General features: G+C 67.5%; 1 protein-coding gene across 1 annotated transcript in view; it reads right to left on the minus strand.

The window, feature by feature from the left end:
• LOC142471394 (bestrophin-2a-like) overlaps positions 1-13,833 on the minus strand; it is a 31,719-nt gene extending 17,886 nt beyond the window's left edge. The window contains exons 1-2 of the mRNA XM_075578200.1: positions 13,728-13,833; positions 834-986 (exon numbers count right to left, since the gene is read on the minus strand). Coding sequence (XP_075434315.1) covers positions 834-986; positions 13,728-13,775 — 201 coding nt within the window. The 5' untranslated portion in view covers positions 13,776-13,833. The remainder of the gene's footprint in view (positions 1-833; positions 987-13,727) is intronic.
• Positions 13,834-14,450: the final 617 nt, after the last annotated feature.

The raw sequence follows: 14,450 nt of genomic DNA on the forward strand, positions 1-14,450 counted from the left end.
AAAAATCCCCAGTGGTGAGGCTGATACTTCGGGATTGGAGCTAATTGCAGTATTGATTTTAAAAAAATGCAATTAATAAATATATTGCATTCAAGTCTCCCAGTTCTCTGGAAAAGTCACGGATATAGGCGAGCCACATATATTTTCTGTATCCACAGTGGGCACACAGGGTTAATTGGTATGCAGTGTCTGCCGTGTAGGGGCTCAGGGGCTAACAACACGTTGGCCAAAGAGTTAAACTAAAGGACCATTTTATTCAAAAGATATCTATATATATATCTATTTATATACATTTAGGCACTGTACCGTGTATTAGTGTCACTGGATGTGCACTGAGCTCTGTCTGTGTTTCATGTTCTGTCTCTGGTTTTAATATACAGTGTCTACCACATCCAAAAGACTGCCACGGTATGCACAAACGCTACAGTGAATAAACTGCTGTTAGCTGGTCCAACGCACCATTCAGCGTTACCCAATCAGCTGCAGTCTGCTAGCGACGCACCCCTCGGATACGCGGTATATTCCGGATATATAAAGGGTTCCCCCCTAGGCCAATGAGAAGCGATCTATGTATATTTGGGAGTAGGGTTGCCAGGTGTTCGGTATTGAACTGGACTGACCTGTATGTGGACACTCTGTCCAGTGAAAAATGAGAGGTGCAGTAATACTGGACATGTGTGTGTGTCCGGTATGTTCCAACCTGGACAGAGTGACCTGACGCTCCTTTCACCATTGAGTCCAGTATTTTCGGAGAAGCCACCTGGCAACCCTATTTGGGAGGGGTATATTGAAGGTGTACCCTGGGGCGGGGATGTAGTCGGGGGCCGTCGCACCTTGAGCCAGCCAGCGTAGAAGAAGAATTCGAGCAGCGTAAAGATGGGGATGTAGAAATCCAGGTCATTGTCGGCATTGCCAAGGGCAGGATCCAGGAACTGGCGACCAATCAGACAGGCCATGAAGAAGCTGTACACAGCGATTGTCACCACCTGGAGGTCACGCAGAGAGAGACGTCATACAGGCAACCGTGAGGTCACGCAGAGAGGGAGAGGGGGGGGAGCGGCACGCGGAGAGAAGGGGGGGAGGCGGCACGCATGTAGGGAGCGAGGGGATGGGGAGGCGGCACGCAGAGAGGGGGAGAGGGGGTGGGGACATGCATGCAGAGGGAGGGAGAGAGGGGGTGGGGACGCGGCACGCAGAGAGGGGGAGAGGGTGGGTGGGACATGGCACGCATAGAGCGAGAGGGGGGATGCGGCGCACAGGGAGAGGGAGAGAAGATGGGGCAGCCAGAAGAGAGAGGGGGACGCAGCACAAAGAGAGAGACGTCATACAGACAACAATGACGCCGCACAGAGATGGGGGGGACGCAGCACGCAGAGAGGGGGGGACTCAGTTCCCAGAGAGGGTGGGAGGTGGCAGGCAGAGAGGGAGAGGACGCGGTAGTGCGCAGAGAGGGAGTTGAGGGTATAGAACGTAAATAGAGGGGGGGAGGCGGCACGCAGAAAGGGAGAGACGTGCGCAGAGAGGGGGAGACGTGGCGCACAGAGAGAGGGGATATGGTGCGCAGAGAGGGGGGATGAGACACACAGAGAGGGAGAGACATTGCACAGAGAGGGGGGGATGTGGCGTACAGAGGGGTGACGCAAAGCACAGAGAAGGGGGGGATGCAGCACACAGAGAGGGGGACGCAAAGCACAGAGAGGGAGAGAGGGGGGACATGGCGGGCGGAGAGGGGGGGGGGGTTACACGGTGGTGCAAAGAGAGGGAGAGAGGGGGGGACGCAGCATGCAGAGAGGGGGGCGCGGAATGCAGAGAGGGGGGGACGCAGTGGCATGCAGAGAGGGAGGAAGTGGGATACGGGACATGCAGAGAGGGGGGGACGCAGCATGCAGAGAGGGGGGGGCGCGGCATACAGAGAGACGTCATATAGACAACATTGATGCCATGCAGAGATAGGGGGTACGCGGCACGCAGACAGAGGGAGAGAGGGGGGATGCATCACACGGAGAGGGGGGAACATGGTGGCGCATAGAGAGGGAAGGGATGCGGCAGTGCGCAGAGAGAGAGGGGGGGAACGCGGTGGAACGCAGAGAGGGAGAGAGGGAACGGGATGTGCAGAGCGGGGAGACGCGGCGAACAGAAAGGGGGGGACTCGGCTCACAGAGAGGGAGAGAGAGGAGGTGCAGTGGGTGGAGAATGGGGGAGACGGTGGCACGCAATTAGAGAGAGGGGATGCGGCAGTGTGCACAGAGAGGGAGAGAGGGGGAATGCAGTGGCGCGCAGAGGGGGGTACATGATGTGCAGAGAAGGGAAAACATGGCACGCAGAGAGGGGGGGACACGGCGCACAGAGAGGGAGAGAGGGTGGTACGTGACGTGCAGAGAAGGGGGGAACTCGGTGCGCAGAGAGGGGGGGGCACGGCGCGCAGAGAGGGAGAGAGGGTGGTACGTGACGTGCAGAGAAGGGGGGAACTCGGTGCGCCGAGAGAGGGGGGGCACGGCGCGCAGAGAGGGAGAGAGGGTGGTACGTGACGTGCAGAGAAGGGGGGAAACATGGCACGCAGAGAGGGGGGGACACGGCGCACAGAGAGGGAGAGAGGGTGGTACGTGACGTGCAGAGAAGGGGGGAAACATGGCACGCAGAGAGGGGGAGACACGGCGCACAGAGAGGGAGAGAGGGTGGTACGTGACGTGCAGAGAAGGGGGGAAACATGACACGCAGAGAGGGGGGACATGGCGCTCAGAGAGGGAGAGCACGGTGCACAGAGGGAGCGCACGCGCACAGAGAGGGGGCACGGTGCACAGAGGGAGAGCACGGCGCACAGACAGGGGGCACGGTGCACAGAGGGGGGGCACGGTGCACAGAGAGGGGGCACGGTGCACAGAGGGGGGGGCACGGTGCACAGAGAGGGGGCACGGTGCACAGAGAGGGGGCACGTTGCACAGAGAGGGGGCACGGCGCACAGAGAGGGGGCACGGTGCACAGAGAGGGGGCACGGTGCACAGAGAGGGGGCACGGTGCACAGAGAGGGGGCACGGCGCACAGAGAGGGGGCACGGTGCACAGAGAGGGGGCACGGTGCACAGAGAGGGGGCACGGCGCACAGAGAGGGGGCACGGTGCACAGAGAGGGGGCACGGCGCACAGAGAGGGGGCACGGTGCACAGAGGGGGGGCACGGCGCACAGAGAGGGGGCACGGTGCACAGAGAGGGGGCACGGTGCACAGAGAGGGGGCACGGTGCACGAGAGGGGGGCACGGTGCACAGAGAGGGGGCACGGCGCACAGAGAGGGGGCACGGCACACAGAGAGGGGGCACGGTGCACAGAGAGGGGGCACGGTGCACAGAGAGGGGGCACGGTGCACAGAGGAGGGGGCACGGCGCACAGAGAGGGGGCACGGTGCACAGAGAGGGGGCACGGTGCACAGAGAGGGGGCACGGTGCACAGAGGGAGCGCACGGCGCACAGAGAGGGGGCACGGTGCACAGAGGGAGCGCACGGCGCACAGAGAGGGGGCACGATGCACAGAGAGGGGGCACGGTGCACAGAGAGGGGGCACGGTGCACAGAGGGAGCGCACGGCGCACAGAGAGGGGGCACGGTGCACAGAGAGGGGGAACGGCGCACAGAGGGAGCGCACGGCGCATAGAGGGGGGGCACGGTGCACAGAGGGAGCGCACGGCGCACAGAGAGGGGGCACGGTGCACAGAGGGAGCGCACGGCGCACAGTGAGGGGCACGGCGCACAGAGAGGGGGCACGGCACACAGAGAGGGGGGCACGGTGCACAGAGGGAGAGCACAGCGCACAAAGAGGGGGCACGGTGCACAGAGAGGGGGCACGGTGCACAGAGAGGAGGCACGGTGCACAGAGAGGGGGCACGGTGCACAGAGAGGGGGCACGGCGCACAGAGAGGAGGCACGGTGCACAGAGAGGGGGCACTGTGCACAGAGAGGGGGCACGGTGCACAGAGGGAGAGCACAGCACACAGAGAGGGGGCACGGTGCACAGAGAGGGGGGCACTGTGCACAGAGAGGGGGCACTGTGCACAGAGAGGGGGCACGGTGCACAGAGGGAGAGCACGGTGCACAGAGGGAGAGGCACGGTGCACAGAGAGGGGGCACGGCGCACAGAGAGGGGGCACGGTGCACAGAGAGGGGGCACGGTGCACAGAGGGAGCGTTCGGTGCACAGAGAGGGGGGCACAGTGCACAGAGGGGGGGCACGGTGCACAGAGAGGGGGCACGGTGCACAGAGAGGGGGCACAGTGCACAGAGGGGGGGCACGGCGCACAGAGAGGGGGGCACGGTGCACAGAGAGGGGGCACGGTGCACAGAGAGGGGGGCACGGCGCACAGAGAGGGGGCACGGTGCACAGAGGGAGTGCACGGCGCACAGAGAGGGGGCACGGCGCACAGAGAGGGGGCACGGCGCACAGAGAGGGGGCACGGTGCACAGAGGGAGAGCACGGCGCACAGAGAGGGGACACGGCACACAGAGGGAGCGCACGGTGCACAGAGAGGGGGCACGGCGCACAGAGAGGGGGCACGGCCGCACAGAGAGGGGGCACGGTGCACAGAGGGGGGGCACGGCGCACAGAGAGGGGGGCACGGTGCACAGAGAGGGGGCACGGTGCACAGAGAGGGGGCACGGCGCACAGAGAGGGGGGCACGGTGCACAGAGGGAGGGCACGGTGCCACAGAGAGGGGGGGGCACGGTGCACAGAGAGGGGGGCACGGTGCACAAAGGGAGGGCACGGTGCACAGAGGGAGAGCACGGTGCACAGAGAGGGGGCACGGCGCACAGAGGGGGGGGCACGGTAGCACAGAGGGGGGGCACGGTGCACAGAGGGGGGGCACGGCGCACAGAGAGGGGGGCACGGTGCACAGAGGGGGGCACGGCGCACAGAGAGGGGGCACGGTGCACAGAGGGGGGGCACGGTGCACAGAGGGGGGGCACGGCGCACAGAGGGGGGGCACGGTGCACAGAGGGGGGGCACGGCGCACAGAGAGGGGGCACGGTTGCACAGAGGGGGGGCACGGTGCACAGAGGGGGGGCACGGCGCACAGAGGGGGGGCACGGTGCACAGAGGGGGGGCACGGCGCACAGAGAGGGGGCACGGTGCACAGAGGGGGGGCACGGCGCACAGAGAGGGGGGCACGGTGCACAGAGAGGGGGCACGGTGCACAGAGAGGGGGCACGGTGCACAGAGGGGAGAGCACGGTGCACAGAGAGGGGGCACGGCGCACAGAGAAGGGGCACGGTGCACAGAGGGAGCGCATGGCGCACAGAGAGGGGGCACGGTGCACAGAGAGAGGGCACGGTGCACAGAGAGGGGGCACGGTGCACAGAGGGGAGAGCACGGTGCACAGAGAGGGGGCACGGCGCACAGAGGGGGGGCACGGTGCACAGAGAGGGGGCACGGTGCACAGAGGGAGAGCACGGTGCACAGAGAGGGGGCACGGTGCACAGAGGGAGAGCACGGTGCACAGAGAGGGGGCACGGCGCACAGAGGGGGGGCATGGCGCACAGAGAGGGGGCACGGTGCACAGAGGGAGAGCACGGTGCACAGAGGTAGAGCACGGCGCACAGAGAGGGGGCACGGCGCACAGAGAGGGGGGCACGGTGCACAGAGGGGGGGCACGGCGCACAGAGAGGGGGGCACGGTGCACAGAGAGGGGGCACGGTGCACAGAGAGGGGGCACGGTGCACAGAGGGAGAGCACGGCGCACAGAGAGGGGGCACGGTGCACAGAGGGAGCGCACGGTGCACAGAGGGAGAGCACGGTGCACAGAGAGAAAGCATGGCGCACAGAGAGGGGGCACGGTGCACAGAGAGGGGGCACGGTGCACAGAGAGGGGGCACGGCGCGCAGAGAGGGGGCACGGTGCACAGAGGGAGAGCACGGCGCACAGAGAGGGGGCACGGTGCACAGAGGGAGCGCACGGTGCACAGAGAGGGGGCACGGCGCACAGAGAGGGGGCACGGCGCACAGAGGGAGAGCACGGCGCTCAGAGAGGGGGCACGGCGCACAGAGGGAGAGCACGGTGCACAGAGAGGGGGCACGGCGCACAGAGGGAGCGCACGGCGCACAGAGAGGGGGCACGGCGCACAGAGAGGGGGCACGGTGCACAGAGAGGGGGCACGGCGCACAGAGAGGGGGCACGGTGCACAGAGGGAGAGCACGGCGCACAGAGAGGGGGCACGGTGCACAGAGGGAGCGCACGGTGCACAGAGGGAGAGCACGGTGCACAGAGAGGGGCACGGCGCACAGAGGGAGAGCACGGCGCACAGAGAGGGGGCACGGCGCACAGAGAGGGGGCACGGTGCACAGAGAGGGGGCACAGTGCACAGAGGGGGGGCACAGTGCACAGAGAGGGGGCACGGTGCACAGAGAGGGGGCACAGTGCACAGAGGGGGGGCACGGCGCACAGAGAGGGGGCACGGCGCACAGAGAGGGGGCACGGCGCACAGAGAGGGGGCACGGTGCAAAGAGAGGGGGCACGGTGCACAGAGAGGGGGCACGGTGCACAGAGAGGGGGCACGGTGCACAGAGAGGGGGCACGGTGCACAGAGAGGGGGGCACGGTGCACAGAGGGAGAGCACGGCGCACAGAGAGGGGGCACGGTGCACAGAGGGAGAGCACGGTGCACAGAGAGGGGGCACGGTGCACAGAGGGAGCGCACGGCGCACAGAGGGAGAGCACGGTGCACAGAGGTAGAGCACGGCGCACAGAGAGGGGGCACGGCGCACAGAGAGGGGGCACGGCGCACAGAGAGGGGGGCACGGCACACAGAGAGGGGGCACGGTGCACAGAGGTAGAGCACGGCGCACAGAGAGTTGGGCACGGTGCACAGAGGGAGGGCACGGTGCACAGAGGGAGGGCACGGTGCACAGAGGTAGAGCACAGCGCACAGAGAGGGGGCACGGTGCACAGAGAGGGGGCACGGCGCACAGAGGGAGCGCACGGCGCACAGAGAGGGGGCACGGTGCAAAGAGGGAGAGCACAGCGCACAGAGAGGGGGCACGGTGCACAGAGAGGGGGCACGGTGCACAGAGAGGAGGCACGGTGCACAGAGAGGGGGCACGGCGCACAGAGAGGAGGCACGGTGCACAGAGAGGGGGCACGGCGGACAGAGAGGAGGCACGGTGCACAGAGAAGGGGCACGGTGCACAGAGAGGGGGCACGGTGCACAGAGGGAGAGCACAGCACACAGAGAGGGGGCACGGTGCACAGAGAGGGGGGAACTGTGCACAGAGAGGGGCACGGTGCACAGAGAGGGGGCACGGTGCACAGAGGGAGAGCACAGCACACAGAGAGGGGGCACGGCGCATAGAGAGGGGGCATGGTGCACAGAGAGGGGGCACGGTGCACAGAGGGAGAGCATGGTGCACAGAGAGGGGGCACGGCGCACAGAGAGGGGGCACGGTGCACAGAGAGGGGGCACAGTGCACAGAGGGGGGGCACGGTGCACAGAGAGGGGGCACGGTGCACAGAGAGGGGGCACAGTGCACAGAGGGGGGGCACAGTGCACAGAGAGGGGGCACGGTGCACAGAGAGGGGGCACGGTGCACAGAGAGGGGGCACGGTGCACAGAGGGAGCGCACGGCGCACAGAGAGGGGGCACGGTGCAAAGAGGGAGAGCACAGCGCACAGAGAGGGGGCACGGTGCACAGAGAGGGGGCACGGTGCACAGAGAGGAGGCACGGTGCACAGAGAGGGGGCACGGCGCACAGAGAGGAGGCACGGTGCACAGAGAGGGGGCACGGCGGACAGAGAGGAGGCACGGTGCACAGAGAAGGGGCACGGTGCACAGAGAGGGGGCACGGTGCACAGAGGGAGAGCACAGCACACAGAGAGGGGGCACGGTGCACAGAGAGGGGGGAACTGTGCACAGAGAGGGGGCACGGTGCAGAGAGAGGGGGCACGGTGCACAGAGGGAGAGCACAGCACACAGAGAGGGGGCACGGCGCATAGAGAGGGGGCACGGTGCACAGAGAGGGGGCACGGTGCACAGAGGGAGAGCATGGTGCACAGAGAGGGGGCACGGCGCACAGAGAGGGGGCACGGTGCACAGAGAGGGGGCACAGTGCACAGAGGGGGGGCACGGTGCACAGAGAGGGGGCACGGTGCACAGAGAGGGGGCACAGTGCACAGAGGGGGGGCACAGTGCACAGAGAGGGGGCACGGTGCACAGAGAGGGGGCACGGTGCACAGAGAGGGGGCACGGTGCACAGAGAGGGGGGCACGGTGCACAGACGGAGAGCACGGTGCACAGAGGGAGAGCACGGCGCACAGAGAGGGGGCACGGTGCACAGAGGGGGGGGCACGGCGCACAGAGAGGGGGGCACGGTGCACAGAGAGGGGGCACGGTGCACAGAGAGGGGGCACGGTGCACAGAGGGAGCGCACGGCGCACAGAGAGGGGGCACGGTGCACAGAGGGGGGGCACGGTGCACAGAGAGGGGGCATGGTGCACAGAGGGGGGGCACGGTGCACAGAGGGGGGGCACGGCGCACAGAGGGGGGGCACGGTGCACAGAGGGGGGGCACGGCGCACAGAGAGGGGGGCACGGTGCACAGAGGGGGGGCACGGTGCACAGAGGGGGGGCACGGCGCACAGAGGGGGGGCACGGTGCACAGAGGGGGGGCACGGCGCACAGAGAGGGGCACGGTGCACAGAGGGGGGGCACGGCGCACAGAGAGGGGGGCACGGTGCACAGAGAGGGGGCACGGTGCACAGAGAGGGGCACGGTGCACAGAGGGAGAGCACGGTGCACAGAGAGGGGGCACGGCGCACAGAGAGGGGGCACGGTGCACAGAGGGGGGGCACGGTGCACAGAGAGGGGGCACGGTGCACAGAGGGAGAGCACAGCACACAGAGAGGGGGCACGGCGCATAGAGAGGGGGCATGGTGCACAGAGAGGGGGCACGGTGCACAGAGGGAGAGCATGGTGCACAGAGAGGGGGCACGGCGCACAGAGAGGGGGCACGGTGCACAGAGAGGGGGCACAGTGCACAGAGGGGGGGCACGGTGCACAGAGAGGGGGCACGGTGCACAGAGAGGGGGCACAGTGCACAGAGGGGGGGCACAGTGCACAGAGAGGGGGCACGGTGCACAGAGAGGGGGCACGGTGCACAGAGAGGGGGCACGGGTGCACAGAGGGAGCGCACGGCGCACAGAGAGGGGGCACGGTTGCAAAGAGGGAGAGCACAGCGCACAGAGAGGGGGCACGGTGCACAGAGAGGGGGCACGGTGCACAGAGAGGAGGCACGGTGCACAGAGAGGGGGCACGGCGCACAGAGAGGAGGCACGGTGCACAGAGAGGGGGCACGGCGGACAGAGAGGAGGCACGGTGCACAGAGAAGGGGCACGGTGCACAGAGAGGGGGCACGGTGCACAGAGGGAGAGCACAGCACACAGAGAGGGGGCACGGTGCACAGAGAGGGGGAACTGTGCACAGAGAGGGGGCACGTGCAGAGAGAGGGGGGCACGGTGCACAGAGGGAGAGCACAGCACACAGAGAGGGGGCACGGCGCATAGAGAGGGGGCACGGTGCACAGAGAGGGGGCACGGTGCACAGAGGGAGAGCATGGTGCACAGAGAGGGGGCACGGGTGCACAGAGAGGGGGCACGGTGCACAGAGAGGGGGCACAGTGCACAGAGGGGGGGCACGGTGCACAGAGAGGGGGCACGGTGCACAGAGAGGGGGCACAGTGCACAGAGGGGGGGCACAGTGCACAGAGAGGGGGCACGGTGCACAGAGAGGGGGCACGGTGCACAGAGAGGGGGCACGGTGCACAGAGAGGGGGGCACGGTGCACAGACGGAGAGCACGGTGCACAGAGGGAGAGCACGGCGCACAGAGAGGGGGCACGGTGCACAGAGGGGGGGGCACGGCGCACAGAGAGGGGGGGCACGGTGCACAGAGAGGGGGCACGGTGCACAGAGAGGGGGCACGGTGCACAGAGGGAGCGCACGGCGCACAGAGAGGGGGCACGGTGCACAGAGGGGGGGCACGGTGCACAGAGAGGGGGCATGGTGCACAGAGAGGGGGCACGGTGCACAGAGAGGGGGCACGGTGCACAGAGGGAGCGCACGGCGCACAGAGAGGGGGCACGGTGCACAGAGAGGGGGCACGGTGCACAGAGGGGGGGCACGGTGCACAGAGGGAGTGCACGGTGCACAGAGAGGGGGGCACGGTGCACAGAGGGAGAGCACGGCGCACAGAGAGGGGGCACAGTGCACAGAGGGGGGGCACAGTGCACAGAGAGGGGGCACGGTGCACAGAGAGGGGGCACGGCGCACAGAGAGGGGGCACGGTGCACAGAGAGGGGGCACGGCGCACAGAGGGGGGGCACGGTGCACAGAGAGGGGGCACGGTGCACAGAGGTAGAGCACGGCGCACAGAGAGGGGGCACGGTGCACAGAGGGGGGGCACGGCGCACAGAGAGGGGGGCACGGTGCACAGAGAGGGGGCACGGTGCACATAGAGGGGGCACGGTGCACAGAGGGAGCGCACGGCGCACAGAGAGGGGGCACGGTGCACAGAGAGGGGGCACGGTGCACAGAGGGGGGGCACGGTGCACAGAGGGAGTGCACGGTGCACAGAGAGGGGGCACGGTGCACAGAGGGAGAGCACGGTGCACAGAGAGGGGGCACGGTGCACAGAGGGAGCGCACGGCGCACAGAGAGGGGGCACGGTGCACAGAGAGAAAGCACGGCGCACAGAGAGGGGGCACGGCGCACAGAGAGGGGGCACGGCGCACAGAGGGAGCGCACGGCGCACAGAGAGGGGGCACGGTGCACAGAGAGGGGGCACGGTGCACAGAGGGAGCGCAACGCGCACAGAGAGGGGGCACGGTGCACAGAGAGGGGGCACAGTGCACAGAGGGGGGGGCACAGTGCACAGAGAGGGGGCACGGTGCACAGAGAGGGGGCACGGCGCACAGAGAGGGGGCACGGTGCACAGAGAGGGGGCACGGTGCACAGAGAGGGGGCACGGTGCACAGAGAGGGGGGACGGTGCACAGAAGTAGAGCACGGCGCACAGAGAGGGGGCACGGTGCACAGAGGGGGGGCACGGCGCACAGAGAGGGGGGCACGGTGCACAGAGAGGGGGGCACGGTGCACAGAGAGGGGGCACGGTGCACAGAGGGAGCGCACGGCGCACAGAGAGGGGGGCACGGTGCACAGAGAGGGGGCACGGTGCACAGAGGGGGGGCACGGTGCACAGAGGGAGTGCACGGTGCACAGAGAGGGGGCACGGTGCACAGAGGGAGAGCACGGTGCACAGAGAGGGGGCACGGTGCACAGAGGGAGCGCACGGCGCACAGAGAGGGGGCACGGTGCACAGAGAGAAAGCACGGCGCACAGAGAGGGGGCACGGCGCACAGAGAGGGGCACGGCGCACAGAGGGAGCGCACGGCGCACAGAGAGGGGGGGCACGGTGCACAGAGAGGGGGCACGGTGCACAGAGGGAGCGCAACGCGCACAGAGAGGGGGCACGGTGCACAGAGAGGGGGCACAGTGCACAGAGGGGGGGCACAGTGCACAGAGAGGGGGCACGGTGCACAGAGAGGGGGGCACGGCGCACAGAGAGGGGGCACGGCGCACAGAGAGGGGGCACGGTGCACAGAGGGGGCGCACGGCGCACAGAGAGGGGGGCACGGTGCACAGAGGGAGAGCACGGTGCACAGAGGTAGAGCACGGCGCACAGAGAGGGGCACGGTGCACAGAGGGAGAGCACGGTGCACAGAGGTAGAGCACGGCACACAGAGAGGGGGCACGGTGCACAGAGGGGGGCACGGCGCACAGAGAGGGGAGCACGGTGCACAGAGAGGGGCACGGTGCACAGAGAGGGGGCACGGTGCACAGAGAGGGGGCACGGTGCACAGAGGGAGCGCACGGCGCACAGAGAGGGGGCACGGCGCACAGAGAGGGGGCATGGTGCACAGAGAGGGGGCACAGTGCACAGAGAGGGGGCACAGTGCACAGAGAGGGGGCACGGTGCACAGAGGGGAGCGCACGGCGCACAGAGAGGGGGCACGGCGCACAGTGAGGGGGCACAGTGCACAGAGAGGGGGCACGGTGCACAGAGGGAGCGCACGGCGCACAGAGAGGGGGCACGGTGCACAGAGAGAAAGCATGGCGCACAGAGAGGGGGCACGGTGCACAGAGAGGGGGCACGGTGCACAGAGGGAGCGCACGGCGCACAGAGAGGGGGCACGGTGCACAGAGAGGGGGCACGGTGCACAGAGAGGGGGCACAGTGCACAGAGAGGGGGCACGGTGCACAGGAGAGGGGGCACGGTGCACAGAGAGGGGGCACGGTGCACAGAGAGGGGGCACGGTGCACAGAGAGGGGGCACGGTGCACAGAGAGGAGGCAGCACAGAGAGGGGGCACGGTGCACAGAGAGGAGGCACGGTGCACAGAGAGGGGGCACGGTGCACAGAGAGGAGGCACGGTGCACAGAGAGAAAGCATGGCGCACAGAGAGGAGGCACGGTGCACAGAGAGGGAGCACGGTGCACAGAGGGAGCGCACGGCGCACAGAGAGGGGGCACGGTGCACAGAGGGAGCGCACGGTGCACAGAGAGGGGGGGCACGGTGCACAGAGGGAGCGCACGGCGCACAGAGAGGGGGCACGGTGCACAGAGGGAGAGCACGGCGCACAGAGAGGGGGCACGGTGCACAGAGAGGGGGCACGGCGCGCAGAGAGGGGGCACGGTGCACAGAGGGAGAGCACGGTGCACAGAGAGGGGGCACGGTGCACAGAGGGAGCGCACGGTGCACAGAGGGAGAGCACGGTGCACAGAGAGGGGCACGGCGCACAGAGGGAGAGCACGGCGCACAGAGAGGGGGCATGGCGCACAGAGAGGGGGCACGGTGCACAGAGAGGGGGCACAGTGCACAGAGGGGGGGCACAGTGCACAGAGAGGGGGCACGGTGCACAGAGATGGGGCACAGTGCACAGAGGGGGGGCACAGTGCACAGAGAGGGGGCACGGTGCACAGAGAGGGGGCACGGTGCACAGAGAGGGGGCACGGTGCACAGAGAGGGGGGCACGGTGCACAGAGGGAGAGCACGGTGCACAGAGGGAGCGCACGGCGCACAGAGAGGGGGCACGGCGCACAGAGAGGGGGCACGGTGCACAGAGAGGGGGCACGGTGAACAGAGAGGGGGCACGGCGCACAGAGAGGGGGCACGGCGCACAGAGAGGGGGCGCACGGTGCACAGAGAGGGGGCGCACGGTGCACAGAGGGGGGGCACGGTGCACAGAGGGAGCGCACGGTGCACAGAGGGAGCGCACGGTGCACAGAGAGGGGGCACGGTGCACAGAGAGGGGGCATGGTGCACAGAGAGGGGGCACGGCGCACAGAGAGGGGGCACGGCGCACAGAGAGGGGGCACGGTGCACAGAGAGGGGGCACGGTGCACAGAGAGGGGGCACGGTGCACAGAGGGAGCGCACGGCGCACAGAGAGGGGGCACGGTGCACAGAGAGGGGGCACGGTGCACAGAGAGGGGGCACGGTGCACAGAGAGGGGGCACGGCACACAGAGAGGGGGCACGGCGCACAGAGAGGGGGCACGGCGCACAGAGAGGGGGCACGGTGCACAGAGAGGGGGGGCACGGCGCACAGAGAGAAAGGAGGAACGGTGCACAGAGAGAGGGGGGAAACAGCACGCAGAGACCGGTGATGTGACACTGACAGACCTCACAAACGGAGCGTTTCTTACCTGCGTATAAACCAGCGGGAAACTGACCATGTCGTAATGAAAGAGCATCCCACATTTACCCCTAAAAATGTTTAACTCCTGGGAGGGGGGAGAGAGAAGAGCGGGGGGGAACGAGCAGGGGGCGGGGGGAATAGCAAGCAGGGGTGAAGCGAACAGGGAGGGAGAGAAAGCAGAGGGGAGAGTGACCGGGGGAGCGAGCAGGGTGGCAGAAAGAGCGAGCAGGGGGGGGGAAGAGTGAGAAGGGGTGGGAAAGAGCGAGAAGGGGGGGAAAGAGCGAAACGGGGGGAGAAGAGCGAGATGGGGGAGAAGAGCGAGACGGGGGGAGAAGAGCGAGACGAGGAGAGAAGAGCGAGACGGGGGGAGAAGAGCGAGACGGGGGGAGAAGAGCGAGACGGGGGGAGAAGAGCGAGACGGGGGAGAAGAGCGAGACGGGGGAGAAGAGCGAGACGGGGGGAGCAGAGCGAGACGGGGGAGAAGAGCGAGACGGGGGAGAAAAGCGAGACGGGGAGAAGAGCGAGACGGGGGAGAAGAGCGAGACGGGGAGAAAAGCGAGACGGGGAGAAGAGCAAGACGGGGAGAAGAGCGAGATGGGGAGAAGAGCGAGACGGGGGAGAAAAGCGAGACGGGGAGAAGAGCAAGACGGGGAGAAGAGCGAGACGGGGGAGAAGAGCGAGACGGAGGGAGAAGAGCGAGACGGGAGAGAAGAGCGAGACAGGGGGAGAA

The sequence above is a fragment of the Ascaphus truei genome, chromosome 20 (genome assembly GCF_040206685.1).
Source record: "Ascaphus truei isolate aAscTru1 chromosome 20, aAscTru1.hap1, whole genome shotgun sequence".
Taxonomy (NCBI): domain Eukaryota; kingdom Metazoa; phylum Chordata; class Amphibia; order Anura; family Ascaphidae; genus Ascaphus; species Ascaphus truei.